Source organism: Aethina tumida, chromosome 1 (genome assembly GCF_024364675.1).
Source record: "Aethina tumida isolate Nest 87 chromosome 1, icAetTumi1.1, whole genome shotgun sequence".
NCBI classification, from domain to species: Eukaryota; Metazoa; Arthropoda; class Insecta; order Coleoptera; family Nitidulidae; genus Aethina; species Aethina tumida.
In genome coordinates this window covers 12,342,405-12,366,028 of record NC_065435.1, presented here as the reverse complement: position 1 = coordinate 12,366,028, position 23,624 = coordinate 12,342,405, and the positions used below count along the sequence as shown (strand labels likewise).

Sequence of the window (23,624 nt, the reverse complement as noted above, 5' to 3'; positions counted from 1 at the left end):
TAAAATTTTTGTTGTCATTAAATTAATAAAATAGCACATTAATAAACAATGTTTAAGAAAAAGATTAAAAAATAATTTAAATCTCTTAAATATTTTTGAAAAAGTTTGATAAACTAAAAAAATTAAAACATTTTTTGTCATCAAATTAATAAAACAGAACATTAATAAACAGTATTTAAGGGAAATATTGAAAAATAATTTAAATCTATTAAATAATTTTGAAAAAATTTGATAAACAAAAAAATATTAAAAAATTTTTTGACATTAATTTAATAAAACAGCATACTAATATATAATATTTAAGAGAAAGATTAAAAAATAATTTAAATCTCTTAAGTATTTTTGAAAAAATTTGATAAACAAAAAAATATTAAAATTTTTTTTGTCATTAAATTAATAAAATAGCACATTAATAAACAATATTTTAGAAATAGATTAAAAAATAATTTAAATCTCTTAAATATTTTTGAAAAAATTTGATAAACAAAAAAATTAAATCATTTTTTGTCATTAAATTAATAAAACAGAACATTAATAAACAGTATTTAAGAGAAATATTGAAAAATAATTTAAATCTATTAAATAATTTTGAAAAAATTTGATAAACAAAAAAATATTAAAAAATTTTTTGCCATTAATTTAATAAAACAGCATATTAATAAATAATATTTAAGAGAAAGATTAAAAAACAATTTAAATCTCTTAAATATTTTTGAAAAAATTGGATAAACAAAAAAATATTAGAAGTTATAGTCTTATATATAATCTTTAAAAATTTTAGATATATTTGAATGGTATAAAATATAATTGAGAAGAATACAAAAAATAATTTAATACTAATAAATATGAAAAATTAAATTGATCACTTAATCTACAATTAATTAAAAATATTTAAAATTTAATTTATTACAATATTTAAAAGTAAGTTTTTATTTTTTATTATAATTATTTAAATTTTAAAAATAATTTATATAAAATAATAAAAAAATTGTGTAATAAAAAAATAAAATAAAATGTAATTAATTATATAATGAAAATAAAAAAAATCTGTTTTCAGAAATAACATACGTTAACAATATTAAATATATCGAATTTTACTTGTTTTTCACTTGAGATTAAATTTTCTGTATCCGGTTTCTAAATACTCAGGCAAAACCAACTAATTTGGACACCCTGTACAAGAAAACAATATCTTGTAACGATAATTGAATATTTTATTAAAATCTCCAATTTTCTGGTTACCATTAAAACTAATGAAAATTACTGTTGAAATATTTGACTGAAATTTATACTCACAATTTAAATTTCACGAGGGTTTGTTAAAAAAAATATTGGATCCGTTCCACATTGAGTAAAAGAGAAAATAGAATCGTACAAAATAGGTTACTATTGATTATTCATTCCTAATGTTTCATTTGTAGAATCAAAAAGATGGGAATAGATGTTTGTCATTTTATTCGGTTGATTACTTAAATTGAAGAAATAAACAGGCAAACTAAATCAAGATAAGAGCAAGCCGGGAGTAGTCCCATTGTTCAAGGATGTTCGTCGAGATTTCTTTAATTTTGAAATATAAATTCAAAGCGCGATTCAAATGAAATCTAAAAACATGCGAAATGAAGGAACACTTGAATTTGTATTTGTTTGGTGAATGGTTAAATCGGCGGAGGAGGGAGAGGACCAATAATAGTTAAAGATGCGATGCAGCTAGAAAAGTCGATTTTGTTCAACCATACTTAAAAACAATCGATCCTCATCATTATTATATTAATTTTGTTTTAGCGGCCGGCCAATTATTTTATGTTCAGTTGACCGGTTTCAATCTAAATTATTCCGTGTTTAACATGTGCTGTAAAAATATAACCGCGGTTTGGCAAACATTTGTCGTTTTGTACACGGCGTACGTGATAATTCAATCTAAACGACGGCGCCAATATGTGTTTTAGAGCGATCTACTCAATTGTTGCGCATTTTTTTTTAACACAAACGCATATTATGATAAATCAATAAACAACTTAATGTTTGAATATCATACATTATCTAACGTAAATATTCGATTTAATCAACGATAAAACGCTCGTTATGTTATTTTTTTTTTTTCACCGTTTGTCAATGAATTATTAATGTCATAAATATTCAGCATATTAAAAACTCAACATCCATATTTTATTTATTGTTTCGACTGATGTTTTTTCATTTACGTATAATTGATTCACTATTTTCACTTAAGGTCATTTTAGCGTGTACGCTAATTTATTCATAATTTGCATTTTTCGTGTAAACCGACTTTATATTGTATACAATAAAAATATACATTTATTGCTGCAATATATACATTATAAAAAATTCAATGTGGTTTTTATTTTACTTAAATAAAATTTTTATTTGCGGAATTCGTAAATTATTTTATTGTTTCTAATTCTTGTCAATATCAACGTTGAATTCAGTTATATACATTTTTTAGAAAATTTGAATTTTTTTGGAAATTCGATATATTAAATTGTGATTTTTTTAAATAAATGGGCAGGATAAATTATTTAGAAAAATATATTTTTAATGGTATATGTAATATACAATTACATATTCAATTTGATTTGTTTAATTTAATTATTTCTAAAGTAAAATATTAAATATGGTATTTAACATTTTTTTGTTAAATTAATTAATTTAATATATAATTTATATTCTGTATAAATTAAGGTAAAGTTTTAATATATATATAATATATATATATATATATATTAAATATATAGGTATATATAATATATATATATATATATATATATATATATATATATATATATATATATATACCTATTTTATTAATATTTAATAAATTTTAATTTTTAAAAGTATAATTTTGAAAAAATTTTTACTTTTTTAAAAATATTTAACAGTATCCTATTTTTTAGTTTAATTAATTTATTCCTTAATAAATAAATTTATATATTATAAACATTAGTTAATTAATTTATAAATATTTTTTAAATTTTAAAAGTATAATTTTAAAATAATGTTAATTATTTGTATATTAATATGTATAATTTTTATATACATATATTTTGTTTAATTATTTGGCAGTATTATATTTTTATTTTAATTAAATTATTTTTAAAATAAATATAAGTAAATGGATAATATTTTATAAATTTTAAATTTTAAAGTAATTTTAATTATTTATATATTAATATGTATAATTTTTATAAATTATTAGCTTCTATCAAATTGTTCAGAAGTATTATTGTTCTTAAATTAAATATAAATAAATGAATTTATATATTATAAACACTAGTTATCTATTTTATTAATATTTTATAAATTTTAAATTTTAAATGTATAATTATAAAATAATTTTAATTATTTATATATTATAATTTGTGTGTATAATTTTTATAAATTATTAACGTATTTTAAATTACTTTGCAGTATTATATTTTTTATTTTAATTAAATTATTCTTAAATTAAATATAAATAAATGAATTTTATATTATAAACATTAATTATATATAATGTGTATAATTTTTATAAATTATTAACTTTTTCTAAATTATTTAGCAGTATTACATTTTTTATTTTAATTAAATTATTCTTAAATTAAATTAAATATTATAAACATTAATTATCTATTTTATTAATATTTTATAAATTTTAAATTTTAAAAGTATATAAATTATTAACTTTTTTCAAATTATTTAGCAGTATTACATTTTTTATTTTAATTAAATTATTCTTAAATTAAATATAAATAAATGAATTTATATATTATAAACACTAATTATCTATTTCTTTAATATTTTATAAATTTTAAATTTTAAAAGTATAATTTTAATTTAAAAAAATATTAATAACATTAATATATTAATGTGTATAATTTTTATAAATTATTAATTTTTTTTTTAAATTATTTAGCAATATTATATTTTTATTTTAATTAAATTATTCTTAATTTAAATATAAATAAATGAATTATTATATTATAAACACTAGTTTATCTATATTATTAATATTTTATAAATTTTAAAAATATAATTTTAAACCAATTTTAATTATTTATATATTAATGTTTATAAATTATTAACTTCTTTAAAATTATGTAGCAGTATTGATTTTTATTTTAATTAAATTATTTTTAAATTAAATATAAATGAATTTATATATGATACACATTAGTTATCTATTTTAATATTATATTATAAATGTTTATAGTTACGGTCTATAAATGTTATTAAAGTAATAAAAAAGAAAATGAAAACTTTTAAAATAATTGAATAAATTATTATTATTAATTAATTTTTATTTATTATTTTGTAATTTCCAGTTTGCGACTATTAAAAGTCACAGAAATTATATTTTTTGCCCTCAGGAAATCGAAACTGTTCCATAACTTATTAACTTTTATCGAAAATATGGCTGTATAAAAGCAAATATTCAGTAGCAACTTTTTTTTACTCTAATGAATTTTATTTTACATTGTATTATATTAAAATTTATTGATAAAATTTATTTTTCATAGTTTAAAAAATTCCAATGGAATATTAATTAAAAAACAAAATTGAAAATTTTTATTGAATTTTATGAAAGAAGTTAATAAATTATTATTAATGAAATACGTGTAATTTGAATTCGCATTTTTGTATTGTTCTATTTTACATTTTATCACCATAAAATTTTTGTGTAAAATGATTCTTTATTGTGTCCCAACAAATAATCGTTTTATTGCTAAATTACACAATTAAATTTTTATAATAGTAATAACATATCAATTTAATTTTTATTTCAATATTTTATTAATTAATTTCCTTTAATTTAAATTTTTTTTGTTATTAATAACAGTTCATTCATTTATTCATTTATTTATTTTGACAAATAAGGTAATATATATCTTATACATTTTTTTTTTTTTTTTTAATTTTGTATGGGAACCATAATTAAATTCGTCTTTGAAATGTCGATTTTAATTTCTAATATACTATTATCTTATATAGAACGATATTTCTGGCCATTTTTGAACTAATTAGTGTTACTATTTTCCATGTATTTCATAATATCTCTAATTTACCAGATATATCTTAATAAATTAGATATAATATTATTAAAGAGTTTGATATTTTACTTGAGGTAACGTAACACAAAGAGGATATAAAATGTAAACTAATGCACGACTAATTAGTTTGTTAAACACCACAAAAAAGGCAGAAAGGAAAACCGACGACGAAGGCTGCGGTCAACCCCCGCAGGTTCAACTCGAAGACTTAATCAATCACCGGTCCAAAACATGTGTAAGTCCGCAATTATTCGTCGGATTCTTGGTAGCGTTGCGTACAGCCAGGGAAAGGTCTCGCAACACTCCAACACATATACACACACACACACGCACCCCCCAGCCGCAGTACGAAACCACAATAAACCACTACAGGATGCCCTGCTAAACGCACCCTTTATTATTACCACCAATACGTGGTTAGCATACGACACCATCACCTGAATATGTTTACTTGGTAATTGTAACTTTGTTAACGTCGCTTAAATTATTTCGATACTTGCGTTTCCGCCTTATTTCGGTGTTGGATTACAGGCGACATAAAATATTCAATACCAGATCTAGTCTGCACTGCACCATTTGTACCAACGGTTTTATTTATATCTTTCACGTACTTAGATTTTTATACCTAATTGCACACGGAATTCTGAAACTTATTTTCACGCTGCATTTAATGTTTATACACATGACAAACAAAATATATTTTTATTTATTACCAAATTTGCCTATTGATAAACAACGTCATAGTTGTTTTGTACATACATAGTTTCACATTTAATTATATATTTATTGTATAACTACATAATTAATGTATTGTCAATACTCCCAATCAGATTCAGAATTTTAATTAATATATTGTATAATTAAATATTTTAAATTATTAAATGGCTTCCTGTACCGTGTAATATTACATGTATCAATTCTCTGTGTTGGAACTCCTCAGAATACATAATCAACCACCATCAGTAATTCACTGCAGCTTCTGAATTTAGCTAATTCATTCCAATATTGAACACGAATATCAACAATATGCTTTAGAGAAGTGTTATTGTTCCTGCAATTTCAATTGTTGCAAATTTGTGCAAAATAAACTACACGTCTGATGGATATTGGAATCAAATTAGGGATTAAAGAATGGCAACGTTATGGTAATAACTCTAATTTCAGCTAATTTCAATCGTAAAGTATATTACAGCTATGGGAAGTTCAAATTTCATTCCGTTCATCAGACTATTTTCAGGCACTTTAGCAATTTGGGTACTTTTTCAGCAACAAATAAGTCCAATATACCATGTTTTAATTTTTTAAACAATATTTTAATCAAGTACAACCATTTTAAACCCTGGTAGAGCAAGATCTAATGAACAGTGAAAATGTTATGGTGGAAAAAAACTAAATAAATATATAAATTTACTTCTAAATTGTATTGAAACTGTATAAAGAGTTTCTACTTAAACTTTACGTTTTATGTTTAAATTTCTTTCAATTTCTGACTATTTTCAGTCATTTTAAACATTTAGGTAATTTTTCAGCAACAAATAAGTCCAATATACCATATATTAATTTTTTACACAATATTTTAATCAAGTACAAACATTTTAAACCCTGATAGGGCAAGATCTGATGCACAGTGAAACTATTATGGTGGAAAAAAACTAAATGAATATTTAAATTTACTTCTAAATTGTGTTTAAATTGTATAAAGAGTTTCTACTTAAACTTTACGTTCTATGTTCAAATTTCTTTCAATCTCTGACTATTTTCAGTCACTTTAGATATTTAGATATTTTTTCAGCAACACATAAGTCCAATATACCATGTTTTAATTTTTTAATCAATATTTTAATCAGGTACAAACATTTTAGGCTGTGGTAGAGCAAGATTTGATGCACAGTGAAAATATTATGGCGGAAAAGACTAAATGAATATTTAAATTTACTCCTAAATTGTGTTTAAACTGCCTAAAGAGTTTCGACTTAAATTTTACGTTTTAAGTTCAAATTTTTTTTCAATTTCTGACTATTTTCAGTCACTTTAGACATTTAGGTAATTTTTCAGCAACAAATAAGTCCAATATACCACATTTTAATTTTTTAATCAATATTTTAATCAGGTACAAACATTTTAAGCCCTGGTAGAGCAAGATCTGATGAACAGTGAAAATATTATAGTGGAAAAAACTAAATGAATATTTAAATTTACTTCTAAATTGTGTTTAAACTGTGTAAAGAGTTTTGACTTAAGCTTTACGTTTTATGTTCAAATTTCTTTCAATTTCTGACGATTTTCAGTCAGTTTAGCTATTTGACTAAGTTTTCAGTAACAAATAAGTCCAATATGCAATGTTTTAATTTTTTTAAATAAACAAATATTTAAATTTACTGCTGAATTTTGTTTAAACTGTGTAAGAGCTTTAAAGAGTTTTAATTTTTAACCAATATTATTTTTAGATTCAAACATTTTAAGCCCTGATGGAGCAATATCTGATGCACAGTGAAAATATTATGTTGGAAAAATAAACAAATATTCAAATTTACTGCTAAATTAATTATGTTAAAACCATGTAAAGAGCTTAAATTTGAAATTTTACGTTTTATTTCCTTATTACATTACATTATTTGAACTTGTTTGTACATCAGTGTCTAAAATTAATTAAATTGTTAAATTTAACATTAACATTAGCATTTTCTAGTTTCTTATGGTTAAGATAAAACCATATAAATAAAATTAAAGTTGTTTTTCTCAAGATATTGTGAGTTTGAAGTCTGACAATATATAATTTACTCAAGAAAAATTTAAATATTTTTTATATTATTATAAATAGTAATATTATGAATGTTTTTTTTGTGGATAATGTAATAATAGGGTGGAACAAAATAATGCGGGTTTTAGTATTAGTTGCGGTACTTGCCGATCAGTTCAGTTTTGTTGGTCCTCGGAAGTTGTCTCTCCGCCGTCCCACATCACACATGTGGCAGGAAAACTTTGTTGTAATAAATGTCACCGGATGTTTGCTCACTATTATAAATCTGGGCCGATTTTATTGTTTCAAAACTTTTTACCACCAGCATACTGTATTCATATCTTTCCAACAAATGCGATCGTCCCTTAAAAATATACTGTGCCATTTAATAAATGCTTAACGTTTGATTTATTGCCTCGAACTGCACAAAACATGCAGTTTGATAAGTTGCTTTTATTTTGTTGTTATGCGCTTTAAGTACCGCAACTCCTCGAACTTCGAATGCACAATAATAATATCATGTTACCAATTACAAACTTTTGATTGATAACACGGGATTATATGAATTTTCATGTATTATACATTTTTTTTGTCACTTGTAATCACGAGATCTTGAACTTATTTGCTGCTGGAAAATTACCCAAATGGCTAAAGTGACTGAAAATCGTCAGAAATTGAAAGAAATTTGAACATAAAACGTAAAGTTTAAGTAGAAACTCTTTATATAGTTTAAACTAAATTTAGAAGTAAATTTAAATATTTATTTAGTTTTTTTCACCATAATATTTTCACTGTGCATCATATTTTACTCTGCCAGGGCTTAAAATATTTGTACCTGAATAAATTATTGATTGAAAAATTAAAACATGGGATACTGGACTTATTTGTTGTTGAAAACTACCTAAATAGCTGAAGTGATAAAAAATCGCTAGAAATTTAATAAAATTCAAGTCGCAGCTCTTTGCACAGTTTAAACACAATTTAGCAGCAAATTTAAATATTCGTATTATTTTTTCCACCATAATATTTTCACTGTGCATCTGATCTTACTCTACCAGGGCTTAAAATGTTTGTACCTGATTAAAATATTATTTAAAAAATTAAAATATGGTATATTGGACTTATTTGTTGCTGAAAAATTACCTAAATGTCTAAAGTAACTGAAAATAGTCAGAAATTGAAAAAAATTTGAAGATAAAACGTAATGTTTAGGTAGAAACTCTTTATACAGTTTAAACACAATTTAGAAGTAAATTTAAATATTTATTTAGTTTTTTCCATCATAATATTTTCACTGTGCATCAGATCTTGCTCTTTTAGGGCTTAAAATGTTTGTACCTGATTAAAATATTATTTAAAAAATTAAAAAATGGTATATTGGACTTATTTGTTGCTGAAAAATTACCTAAATGTCTAAAGTGACTGAAAATAGTCAGAAATTGAAAGAAATTTGAACATAAAACGTAAAGTTTAAGTAGAAACTCTTTATACAGTTTAAACACAATTTAGAAGTAAATTTAAATATTTATTTAGTTTTTTCCATCATAATATTTTCAATGTGCATCTGATCTTACTCTACCAGGGTTTAAAATGTTTGTACCTGATTAAAATATTGTTTAAAAAATTAAAACATGGTATATTGGACTTATTTGTTGCTGAAAAATTACCTAAATGTCTAAAGTGACTGAAAATAGTCAGAAATTGAAAGAAATTTGTACATAAAACGAAAAGTTTAAGTAGAAACTCTTTATATAGTTTCAATACAATTTAGAAGTAAATTTATGTATTTATTTAGTTTTTTTCCACCATAACATTTTCACTGTTCATTGGATCTTGCTCTACCAGGGCTTAAAATATTGTTTAAAAAATTAAAACATGGTATATTGGACTTATTTGTTGCTGAAAAATTACCTAAATGTCTAAAGTGACTGAAAATAGTCAGAAATTGAAAGAAATTTGAACATAAAACGTAAAGTTTAAGTATAAACTCTTTATACAGTTTAAACACAATTTAGAAGTAAATTTAAATATTTATTTAGTTTTTTCCATCATAATATTTTCAATGTGCATCTGATCTTACTCTACCAGGGTTTAAAAAGTTTGTACCTGATTAAAATATTGTTTAAAAAATTAAAACATGGTATATTGGACTTATTTGTTGCTGAAAAATTATCCAAATGTGTAAAGTGACTGAAAATAGTCAGAAATTGAATGAAATTTGAATGTACAAATTTAAGTCGAAGTTATTTACATAGCTTAGATACAATTTAACAGTAAATTTAAATATTCATTTATTGTATATGTATTTCAGTTGTGCATCAGTTCTTACTTCACCAAAATGTTTGTACCTTAATAAACTGTCAAATTAAATAATTAAAACATGGGATGTTGCATTATACAAATGTCTAAAGTGGCTGAAAATCCCCAAAATGTGAACGAAATTTGAACATGTTAATGTTATGTTTAACAATTTTAGTTAATTATAAGTAGTGGTGTACGAGTTTTAGTTGGGCTTGAATAATATCAAAATTGTTATTGATTATTTGAATTAATATTAGTTAACTGTAATTAATTTTAAGGACATATTGAAAGAGAAAAAATTGTAAAAGGTACAAAATAAATAGTTATAAAAAGAGTCGTTATATTAAAAGTCGTTTAATGTGATTTTTCAGAATTGAACTATAAACGTAAACGTATATATTGATTTGTTTTGTTGACTAAATTTATCATGATTACCTATTATTCTTTATATGAACGAGTCTAAACATTTAAAAAGTAATTTGGTCCGCCAGAGATGATTAATGGAAAACATAGTTTAATGGTATAACAGCTATTTTAAAATACTGTTTTGTGGAATACTTTATGATGTGAAATAAATGAACATTGTGAAGAGAATAAAGTAAGCCTCCTTTCACCATCCTTAAAAACGCCATTAAAAAGTCTATAAGGGCCAAGTTGTTCCTTTCTCCGGCGACGCGACATCAAAACCTTGTAAATATAAAATCATCAATCTCGCGAAAATGGCATTAATTATTTCATTTTACTCGCCTAAAATTGATACCTTTATTGTCGATTTTTATTAATTATGCTGCAGCGTCCTTTGTCTTGTATATTTATTGCGTCTACGTCATTTTCACTGTAACGTTTCTATGTTATTAACGTAAAATTCGAATTTCAATTTAAATAACGTGCATATTTTACGTTAAATATTTAAAAACAATTGCGAACATTTAATAATAGACCTTTGTTCAAACGATAATTTGACCAATTAACAATAATACACCGGACCGCATATTCTTTTTAATTGATATTCAAAATGGAGGCTTTAACTATCCGTTTACATGCCCAATTTTTAAATAAAATCGCCCGTGAAACTGTGTTTTCATCCCGATTTACTATTATTTATTATTTTTTGTGTTTCAGCCGTTGCCGGCGAGCCGGAATTCATCGAAGTGATCGAGAATATTACGGTGGCGGCCGGCAGGAACGTGAAATTCGCCTGTTCCGTCAAGAACTTGGGAACGTACAAGGTAAGTACTGCGTCACGGCGCACAATTAATATTTCACATTCGGCAGACGAGCACTTAAATTGTCCTTTTTCGGCTACAGAGGCCCGAAAACGCATGATTATGCAACTTTTTAAATTGTACATCCGAAATGTAAGGATATATTCTTTCGGAGTACGCTCGACTCTTATTGACTTTATTTACGTCCCGTCACAGCGTGGGGAACTGCGAATTTTAACAATGTTGCCTTGTTGGATAATCTGCACATATTTTCCTGGTGGAATCCCCTTTTCGCTTTTTTTTTTTAACGGTACGTCTCAGATTTTTTATTCGTTTCGTGAATTATCCTTTAAATTAATTTTTTTAAGATACAACATTTTAAATAACCAAAGTCAAATTCTATAAATTACATTAATTTTAAAATAGTGAACATAAATTAAATTAATGTTGGAAATTAATTTATATAAAATTACAATTTATTTATTAATAATAATGTAATAAAATAATATGGTTTAATTATATTTCATTCTTTTCAACAATTCGGTAAATATTAATTATTGAACCACACAGCCACAGCCATTTTGGTGTCAACCTATGTATAACTATTTATTCTAAATTTCTTTTAGAAAAATTTTAACCTATTACAGAATAATAATTGATTAAAAATTAAACAAAAATCTTAAAGTATAAATTGTCAGAAGCTAATATTGGGTCGAACCCCCTCTTCCCTAAAGATTTAATGAGATTATCGACATTTTCGTGTGGTATCTCATTCCATACGAACTGAATCTAACGTCTTAGTTCATTAAGAGTCGGTGGAGGATGCTGTAAATTCTTTAAGCGTCGCTCCATCATATTCCACACATTTTCGATTGGGGAAAAGTCTGAAGATCTGGGTGGCCAAGGTAGTAAATTCACATGGAAGGCCTCTAGGAACTTTAATGTATTCTTGCTAATATCTTGCTGAGGTCTCTTCTCATATAGCGATGACAATAAGGCTCCACAGATTGAGATTTTTTTTTGAAATTGTTCATTTCTTCAACGTTTTAGTTGACAAATTGTTAAATGTGCTTCAGGTCTCATTTTTTCTATTTGATGATGTTTCTCTACCATATTGTGACAGGCAAACGAAATATGACACCCAAGATTCATCTTAAGGTTTTTTACAAAATAGAGCAACTAACTATACAACAAAAACATTTGGATGATTTACATTTATGTCTATTTGTGTATGTCATGGTTTTAATTCAACAATACTAAAATCTACACAAATTATATCACAGCTTTATTTAAGAAAGCTCAATAACATACTGAGCCAGGTAAGGCAGTGATAGCTAGAAGGCAATAAAGGCTTAAGAGGGATTAAACAAGTGTAAAAATTGGGGTTAAATCACGGGCAATTTCAGATAAATATGTCTCATTGGATTTCAGTTTTAGGTATGAAATTTCTATACTGACATCATAAGATATATTTATATCTTTACTTAAGACTTTTACCAGAACTTAATTTAATTATCTGTATGTATGTATTTCAATATCTAGAAACAAAAATGTATGTTGTACACTTGTTTTGTTAATATTTTTATTTATTTATTTTGAAAAATTAGATTTTAAGTGCAATAAGGTAATTAAAATTATCTATAATGATACTAAACAAATTTGGTTTTAATTTTAATTAATATTAAGTTCGTAATTTGTTTACAGAAACAAACAAATTAGACAAAAATATTCTGAAATTCTTGGATGGATAAATCAGTAAACTTATTTACAACATAATAATCGACTGACATAAAAAAACATGAAACAAAGTAATAACGCAAAAATATTAAGAAATTCATAGATGGATAAATCTGTAAATAAACTTATTTCTCTCATAATAATTGACACTAACAGTAACTATAAAACAAACGTTGGAAAAGTTGCTCTACATACGAACGTTATAACTCAAATTCACATTTCAAAAAAACTCGATTTTTGATTAAGCTTTTAACAAAAATGAATCAATTCTACGTATCTGGAGAGCCCTAAATTTTTTTGTTTATTAAAATCGGACGAAAACTGTAGATTTTAGGCCGAAATATTGCATCTAATTAAAAAAAAATTGCTCGAATATTGCGAGTTAAATGCGAAACTGTGAATGTCTCTGTGATCTATTTTTGGTTCTACTGTTTTTGTCGAAAAATGATTTTAAAGAATATTTTGTTAAAATTATGGAGTAGTCGTCATTATTCTAGTAGATGTTTAACACTTTTATTTAATGTAAACTATTTAAATAATACTAATTTACTATCGTTGATTTATACAACATTATAAAAACTATTATATTCTTATTCATTAACAAATTACATATATTTTTCTGAATTGGGCTGCACATAAATATAGCAACTATAATTTTGAAAGAGGCGTTTAAATATTATCTGTGTTATTTAATTTAATATTGACACATTGTATAATATCCTTTTTGTTTAATAATTTTTGGCCCATCTTCAGGGTATAGATTCGACTACTTTCCAAATATACGACAAGTCTATATTCCTTCAAGCCTCTTGAATTTCTGTTATTATTTTAAATTTGTTAAATTTTTATGTGGAATTTGGTTATAAACGTGATCTCCCACGTTTTCTATAGGGTTGATGTGTGAATATTAGGATAGGCAAGACAAAACATCGATTCTTTGGCCTTGAAACACATTTAATAAGAGTATCATTTCTCCAATATGTGGAAGCAAGTTGTTGTTTAATATATCTCTATACATAAATCAGTTAAAGGGGGCTTACCCCAGAAGGATTGAAGCATCCCCATGGCATAATTGAACCTCCAACATATTTTACTGAGGGTATAACCAACTTTTTGTGTAGTTTTGTCCCTGTAGTATGTTCAACTTAAGCAGAATCACATTTTTTTATAAATTAAATTTAGACTCGTCACTAAAAACTACTCCTCTCAAGTCAAAATTGGACCTTTACATTTTTAGTAGAAATCAGAGCTTTTCTTGTAGATCTTATGTCAAACGAACCCCTAACTCGTAACCATCTTCTCACAGTCCTTGAACTAATTTCAGCAAGTTCCACTTCCTCCAGTCCACTTGTCGATAAGATTGGATTATTTTTTGACATTCGTATCCAGTTATCGGTTTTCTTTAAAATTTTTTGAACTCAGACAAATTTATTCATAACTACCCCTTGGCCAGTTTTCCTAAATTTTTAAAAATACAGCAAAACGATGGACTTATTTAGCCGTAAACCCTTAGCCATCTCTTCTTGTTCCTCTCGGTCTTGGTAACGTTGAATTATAATTTTTTTACAGTTTCACTTCGACCAATGATTTAATAATTATAATGAGCAAAAAAAAACCCAGTAAATAATCGATTTAAATTCACAGAGTCCAATGAAAAACCATAAAGTAAAAAGTTACTATAATTTTGTCCATTGGAAAATAAAGAAGTAGTCAATTGTTTGAAAAATAAAATTAGATTAACCAGTTGCACAGTAAATATACCAATAAAAGAAAAAACAACTGACATTATATTTACCACTTCAAGTAGTACAACTTATTTTTTAATACAGCAAAGTTGCTATAATTATGACCACTACTATATATACAAAAATCATTAGAAAATGTTTACTATAATTATGGCCACTACTATATATACAAAAAATCATTAGAAAATCCTTTTATTAAAATACATGTTCTTAACTGATTTATTCAATTAAAATTGTTAGAAAAATTTGATTTATAGTAAAGTCTGAAATTTAGTTATTTAGTTAATCACATTGTCAATTTGGTAAATATAATTAGAAAAAACACATTTTTTATATTATATATTTATGTTTGAAATTTGTGATATTCAGGATAATTTGTTGTTAAAACCAATAAATACTACTAAGAATTTTCTTTTGTGTTTTTTGTTTATTATTAATTTCTTCTAAACAAATTTTTTATTGCTCAAAATTATTATCTATTTCATAGTACATATGTTTTTAAATTGTATACATTTTATATGTTTAATATGAAACTAAATCATCATCTTTTAAATGCATTAAATATAAAAAATTAGAAATATTAAAATAATACTTTTAACAAAATAAATTCTATTAAGAATTTTCTTTTGCATTTTTTGTTTATTATTAAATGTTTCTAATCAAATTGTTTTATTACTCAAAATTATTATCTATTGCATAGCACATATTTTTTTTTTTTTTAATTTTATATAGTTTATATGTTTTATATGAAATAAAGTCTTTAAATATACAGAAAGGAAAAAAGTGTTACCAGCATAAATTTTCTAAAAGTCAAATTTTAAGTTTATTAAATTTGGTGAATGCACCAATTTTAAAACAATAAATACTATTAAGAATTTTCTTTTGTATTTTTTGTTGATTAATAAATTTTTCTAATCAAAATTTTTTATTACTAAAAATTATTATCTATTTCAGAGCACATATGATTTTCTTTTTAATTTTAACTAAATTATATATAATATATAATAAATATTGAAAGGTTTTAAACATACAGAATCAGAGGAAAACGTTACAAGTATACATTTTATAGAAGTCAAATATTAAGATTATTAAATTCACCAATTTTATAATAATATATTTTAAAAAATAAATACTACTTTCTTTAGCATTTTTTATTTTTTATTAAATTATTCTAAACAAATTTTTTATTCCTCAGTTTTTTAAATAAACTTAATATAAAAAGTAAGAAATGTTTACAGTGTTTAACCGTACAGAATCAGAAAAAACTATTACATAAATTTTCTAAAAATCAACTTTTAAGTTTGCTAAATTTGGTGAATGCACCAATTTTTAAAATGATTAGTTACTACAATTTTGCCCATTGGAAAATAAAAAAGTAGACAATTGTTTCAAGAATAAAATTAGATTAATCAGTTGCACAGTAAACACGACAATAAGAGAAAAAACAACTGACATTATATTTACTGCCAATACATTTTAAAGTTGCTATAATTATGGCCACTACTATATATACAAAAATGATTAGAAAATTTATGCTATAATGATGGACACTACTATATATACAAAAATCATTAGAAAATGTTTAAATACTGTTATTAAAATAGATGCCCTAGATAGAAAAATTTAATTTATAGTAAATTCTGAAATTTAGTTAGAAAAAACACATTTTTTATATTATATATTTGTGTTTAAAATTTGTGATATTCGGGATAATTTTTTGTTGAAACCAATGTAATTCGCGGAACACTTTTTTAGTTGTAAGTAAAATATAGTACAGATTTGATACAAGTCTAGACGCAAGCGAAATAAGAAATTGCGGCATTAAAAATTGAACAGGGAATCGGAGATATAACGTTTCAATGAAACATATCCGGAGTAATTTCAAAAAGACAGATCCTTACAATGTGTTACATGATTGATCTGTTCACGTATAGCATAAGATTTAAATCTGTTCAATTGAACCGAATGCAGAAGTTAGTGTCGTCAAGTAAAACTTTTTCACCAGTCATTTTCTTTAGCAATGCTGGTATGTTATCTGACATCCCACTTTTTTAATACATCAAACCGGGTTCTGTGTTCTGGTAAAGAAATTGGACAGTGTTTTTTAGTAGAAAAGGTTTTACTGATATCTTTCGATTGAAGAGTTTTTCCTTTTCCAACTGTAATAGCTGTCCGTATATTTTAAGCATAAAAGACGTTTCATTTAATTTTCAGTATGCACTCCGGGCAAAAAGGAAAAACCACTAGCATTAAAACTTCCCTAGTATTATTTAAAGACAACTGTATATTTTTATTTCATTTCTATTTTCAGTCTCTCATTCTGTGTCTGAATATAAATAAAGTCAATAAGTCTCTTGTACGTATTTCGTCTTGATACATTTTTCATACGCCTTCCAAATTAATTGTCCTGTTAGCCAATATTTATGCGGACCCAGTATAAATTGTTACTGAATAATAGTAACAAATGTAAGTGGAAAGCGATTATTCAACCAATTGCCGATACAAATCAACGTTCCTCTTTTTTGTCTATCCGCAATTTATGTTTCGGAACAGACGATGCCCACTTTTATTTAAATATTGGCCGGCCCGGAAAACTGACCGGTACACAATTGCAACAAGCAAAGACGGAATTTTTCTGTCTGTAAATAAAACTCAAAGGACGTATTCCCGACGACAATAAAGTCCAGTCGTAAATTTACGCTACTTCAATGAATAAATGTTTTGTTATCGGCCATAAAAATAAGTAAACCTATAAAATTATATGTCCTGATCAATCACTGTTGACCATTGAATTAAGTAGACCTTTTTTGCTATTTGTGCCATGGGAAAAATTATATTTTATTGGGTGATGAATTCGGAATGTCATAATAATTAGTCGTTACATTGTCCTTTATTATATGCATTAAAAGGCTGAAATAAAAATAAAATTTTTATTCACATAATAAAATATAAAACACAATAATTAAAATTATTCGAAAGCACCATTCGTTTGGTGGTGGTGGTGGTTGGTGATAAAATCCAGTGGATGTAATATTAGCTGAAGGACGATACGTGGAAGGTGGAAATATATTGAAAAAGTTTCAGTAAATACTTTCCGAACAATAAGCAAGGGAGATATTGTGATTAAAAGCAAAAAAGTTGGGAGGCTTGTATTAATAAGGAGATGCACCTGTTTAATATCACTTTCTTTAATCTGGAGGTTCTCACGTAGAATTTCATAATGCCTTAAAATTCGTGCTAAATTGACTTACTTTGTAATCTTGTATGATATGTTCGTACGGCACGACGAATAATGGAACCTGCTGTATCTTGCTTGGTCGCCTCCTGAAACGACATTGTTTACTCATAAAGCTAAATTAAATCCATCGTTTTAACATATTTTTTGAGGTATCCGTTTTAGTAATAGATAACAGTTGTTTGAAAAATTTTATATAAATTATATTTTTTTAAAAAAAAGCTAATAATGAATCTACGGTTCTAATGGATGAAACATACCTAATAAGGTATATAATAATAGAAAGGTTTCTTAAATTTCTTATAAATAAATATTTAAGAAACTTAAACTTACTTATTTATATAGGTATCTTTAAACAACTTTTTGTTACTAAATAATTGAATTCAGTTCTATCCAATAAACTAAATTTGTTTCGAAATAACATTTAAATAACTTCATGTTAATTAAATTATCCAGTGTAAATAATAATTCTTAATAAAAAACATCTAATATCTAAAGAACAAAAATACTACTAAGATTTTTCTATTGTATTTTTTATTTATTATTAAATTTTAATAAATCAAATCAATTTTTTAAATAAATTAAAGATGAAAAGTTAAGAAATTCTAATATTTACTTTAACATACAGAGTTAGAAAAAACTGTTATAGGCAAAAATTTTCTATAAATCAACATTTAAATTTACTAAGTTTGGTTATGTTTCAATTTTAAAATGATATTTTATTTGTTTAATATGAAATAAACTCATTTTTTAAATAAAATAAATATAAAAAATTAGAAATATTAAAAGTGTTTTAACGTAGATAAATGGAGAAAAATGTTACAACCATACATTTTCTAGAAATCATGTTTAATTAAATTTTGCAAAATAAATACTATTAAGAATTTTCTTTTACATTTTTTATTCATTATTAAATTTTAAATAAGCTAACTTTATTTATTAAATTTGATGGATGCACAAATTTTATAACGACATTAATTTTTCATAAAATAAATACTATTAAGAATTTTCTTTTGTATTTTTTATTTAATATTAATATTTTCTAATCAAATTTTTTATTATTCAAAATTATTATCTATTTCATATTTACATTTTTTTTATTTTTTAGTATTTTATATATTTAATAAGAAATAAAATCATTTTTCAAATAAATTAAATATAAAAAAATAATATATATTGAAAGTGTTTAAACATGCAGAAATAGAAAAAAATGTTACAAGCATAAATTTTCTAGAAATCAACTTTAAAGTTTAATTAAATCTGGTGAATGCATCAATGTTAAAATGACATTATTTTTTTAAAATATAAATATTATTAAGAAATATAAAAAATAAGAAATATTGGAAGTTTTTAAATATACAGAACTGGAAAAAATGTTACAAGTATAAATTTTCTAGAAGTCAAATTTTGAGTTTATTAAATTTGGTGAATTTTAAAATAATATTTTTTGAAAAATAAATACTATATATACTTTCGTATTTATTGTTTATTATTAAATTTTTTTTATTATATATTTCATAGTACACATTTTTTTTAATTTTATGCATTTTATATGTTTAAAATGAAATAAAATCATCTTTTAAATGAATTAAATATAAAAAATAAGAACTATTGAAAGTGTTTAAACATACAGAATTAGAAAAAAAAATTACAAACCTAAATTTTCTATAAGTCAACTTTTAAATTTATTAAATTTGGTGAATGCACGAACTTTTAAATAATATTTTTTAAAAAATAAGCACTACTAAGAATTTTCTTTTGTACTTTTTGTTTATTATTAAATTTTTCTAAACAAATTTCTTATTACTCAAAATTATTATATATTTTATAGTACATATATTTTTGTAATTTTATTTATTTTCTATGTTTAATATGAAATAAAATCATCTTTTAAATGAATTAAATATAAAAAATAAGGAATTTTGAAATTTTTAATATAGAATTAGAAAAATATGTTACATGCCTAAATTTTCAAAGTCAAATTTTAAGTTTATTAAAGTTGGTGAATGTACCAATTTTAAAATAACATTTTTTAAAAAATGAATACCATTAAGAATTTTCTTTTGCATTTTTTGTTTATTATTAAATTTTTCTAATCAAAATTTTTTATTACTCAAAATTATTATCTATTTCATAGCACATATATATATTTTTAATTTTATATAGTTAATATGTTTTATATGAAATAAAATCATTTTTTAAATAAATTAAATATAAAAAATTAGAAATATTGAAAGTTTTTAAATATACAGAGAGGAAAAAAAATGTTACAAACATAAATTTTAAGTTTATTAAATTTGGTGGATGCACCAATTTTAAAATAATACTTTTAAAAAAATAAATACAATTAAGAATTTTCTTTTGTATTTTTTGTTTATTATTAAATTTTTCTAATCAATATTTTTATTATTCAAAACTATTATTTATTTCATAGAACATATTTTTTTTAATTTTATGCAGTTTATAAGTTTAATACGAAATAAAAGCCAATTTTATAATATTTTTTAAAAAATAAATATTATTAAGAATTTTCTTTAGTATTTTTTATTATTATTAAATTATTCTAATAAAATTTTTTATTAATCAAAATTATCTATTTCATGGTATGTTTAATATGAAATAAATTCATTTTTTAAATAAATTTAATATAAAAGTAAGAAATGTTTACAGTGTTTAACCATACAGAGTCAGAAAAAAATGTTACAAATATAGATTTTCTAAAAATCAACTTTTAAGTTTGCTAAATTTGGAGAATGTTTTTAAAATGACATTATTTTTTTACAAAATACCAATAAGAATTTTCTTTTGTTTTTTTTTATTATTAAATTTTTCTAATCAAAATTTTTATTATTTTTAAAAATAATTATGTAATACATAGGGAAAGACAATAAAATTAGTTATTTTTACCTCTACCGCAAATAAAAACCTGCATACTATAAATAGGGGAGAGTGCGACCCAATAAAAACAAAAAAAATGACAATAACAAGCTGGAAGTGCATCTTGACAATTCATGAACTATAAAAAAGCATTAAACAAACGTGGCGGGTTTTTATACAAGTTTAGTGAGTTGAGGCGTCAATAAAGTTGTAAAGTAGACCTTTGGGACGCCTGTCGGTAAAATAAATCCTCCCCATAAAGTCATGACTATTTCTGCAAAATGTGGCTCTATATTATTACCGGTTTTACACCTCTTTGTGATTTTATTAAATTGTATTTTATCTAGTTTCAGCTCCTTTCATCTGCCCATAATTCATGTTGAATAATTATTCAGAGTTTGCGTTACTTACCTTTAATGTTTTTACCACGTATGTTTAATTTTCGAAGCAAATTGTCCGGCAAATTTAGACGATGTGAAACGGAGAAACGAGCTTTTAAAGCTTTCAGCTGGCTATTGTATTTGGTGTTGTGGGAAACATGATTATAAGTATAAATCGTAGTGCACAAAATAAATAAAACCTCATCAAAATAAAACGAACACGTTTCTAGCATTGTCCTATCTTCCGAAATTAAAAATAATTCGGCAAAAAAATGCAGTTTTTGAACCCGCCAGATAAAATAATTTATGGCAATTTAAAATATTACATAATTTTTATAATAAAACGGATCCCGAGATTTTCACCGTAAGCCATTTACTTGATAAAAATTTGAAATATGTTCCAGATTTTTCTGCAGTCTGTTGCGAAACTGCTTACGTATATATTTTTTTTCTTTTTATTATTTGCGGAAATTTTTTACCAATACAATTTCGAGTGGCTCGGGGTGTTTACTTAGGGGCAGTGTGGCATCTAGGTTTTCATTAAGCCGAATGCAAGATCGGATTAATCATTTTTAATTGGAGATAAAATTATTATTTCGGAATGTGGGAGCAAGGAAATGTAAATTGCCAAAATTAATTGCATACTTTTATATGCATTGTTTGATACTTGTTAGTTAAATGCGGTTATTCAGATTAAGGCAAACATAAAGCGATTTAATTATGTCGTAAAATTTTCCTCGTTTATGCCAACTTATATGAATGTCACATAAAATACTTTCGTGTTGTTATCACGGGGAAAATTATGATTTTTTATATTTGTGTACATATTGTTGAGTTCATAAAGTTTAGAATTAATAAAGATAAATTAACCTCTTTTGGTTCTCTTTGGGTAGAATAATTTTATATTATAAATTACTTTATTTTAATTTATTAAGCTTCTTAATTTTTTGTGCTCTTTAGACGAGTAATTTGCTCTTTCGATTAACCAACAATTTAACTCTTTAGATTGTTAGAGATGTTCCTAATTTGTTTTACAATTAATATACTCCAACTTTACCATTTCATTACTGTGAATTTAGTTTTTTGCAGCTAGTCCCTTTAAATTCTTTATAACTATTTATTATACTGATAAATGTCTAAACTTTTATACACTAATTTGGTAGGTTCATCTTTATTTACAAAGAATATTTGGTACTAAGCTACTTCAAGCTATTACATTATTTTTTTACCAGTGGTGATAACTTAGTCTTTTATATTTCTTTCCCTTTTTTAATCTCAACTCTAAATTTTTTAACTATTACTGTGGATTTAGTTTTTTGCAACTAGTGCTTTTAAGTACTGTATTTATTATACGGATAAATGTCTAAATTTTTAACATATATACTAATTTGATAACGTCATCTATGCTTGCATTGAAGATTTGGTACTGAACTGCTTCAAATTATTGGATTATATTTATATAAAATTGGCGATAACTTAAATTTCTTTCTTTTTTTTAGACTTAACCCTAAATTTTTGAACTATTACAGCTAGTCCCTTTAAATTCTTTATAAATATTTATACTTTTATATACTAATTTGGGAGCGTCATCTTTACTTACAAAGAACATTTGATACTAAGCTGCTTAAAGTCATTAGATCACTTTTGTTTGCGATTGGTAATAACTTATTATGATAAATATTTTAATTTTCTTTCTCTTTTTTAGTCTTGACCCTAAATTTTTGAACTAATACTGTGGATTTAGTTTTTTTTACAGCTAGACTCTTCAAATTCTTTATAAATATTTATTATACTAATAAATATTTATAGTTTTTTATACTAATTTGGTAGCTTCATCTTTAGTTACAAATAACATTTGATACTAAGCTGCTTAAGGTAATTAGATCATTTTTGTTTACGATTGGTGATAACTTATTATTAAAATAAATATTTTAATTTTCTTTCTCTTTTTTAGTCTTAACCCTAAATTTTTGAACTAATACTGTGGATTTAGTTTTTTTTACAGCTAGTCCCTTTAAATTCATTATTACTATTTATTATACTTATAAATGTCTAAACTTTTATATACTGATTTGGTACGTTCATCTTTACTTACAAAGAATATTTGGTACTAAACTGCTTCAACCTAATATATTATTTTTGTTTACGATTAGTTTTCACTTATTATAAAAATTTTGAATTTCTTTCTCTTTTATAGTCTTAACCTTAAATTTTTGAACTATTACTGTTGATTTAGTTTTTCTACAGCTACGCTCTCCAAATTCTTTATAAATATTTATTATACTAATAAATATTTATAGTTTTTTATACTAATTTGTTAGCTTCATCTTTAGTTACAAATAACATTTGATACTAAGCT

General features: G+C 23.7%; 1 protein-coding gene across 3 annotated transcripts in view; it reads left to right on the top strand.

Annotated features, from left to right (window-relative positions):
- LOC109596383 (neurotrimin) overlaps nt 1-23,624 on the top strand; it is a 301,564-nt gene that overhangs the window by 118,959 nt on the left and 158,981 nt on the right. For all 3 annotated transcript variants that reach the window (XM_049961122.1, XM_049961121.1, XM_049961123.1), the window contains exon 2: nt 11,209-11,315. In XM_049961122.1, the coding sequence (XP_049817079.1) occupies nt 11,209-11,315 (107 nt within the window). The remainder of the gene's footprint in view (nt 1-11,208; nt 11,316-23,624) is intronic.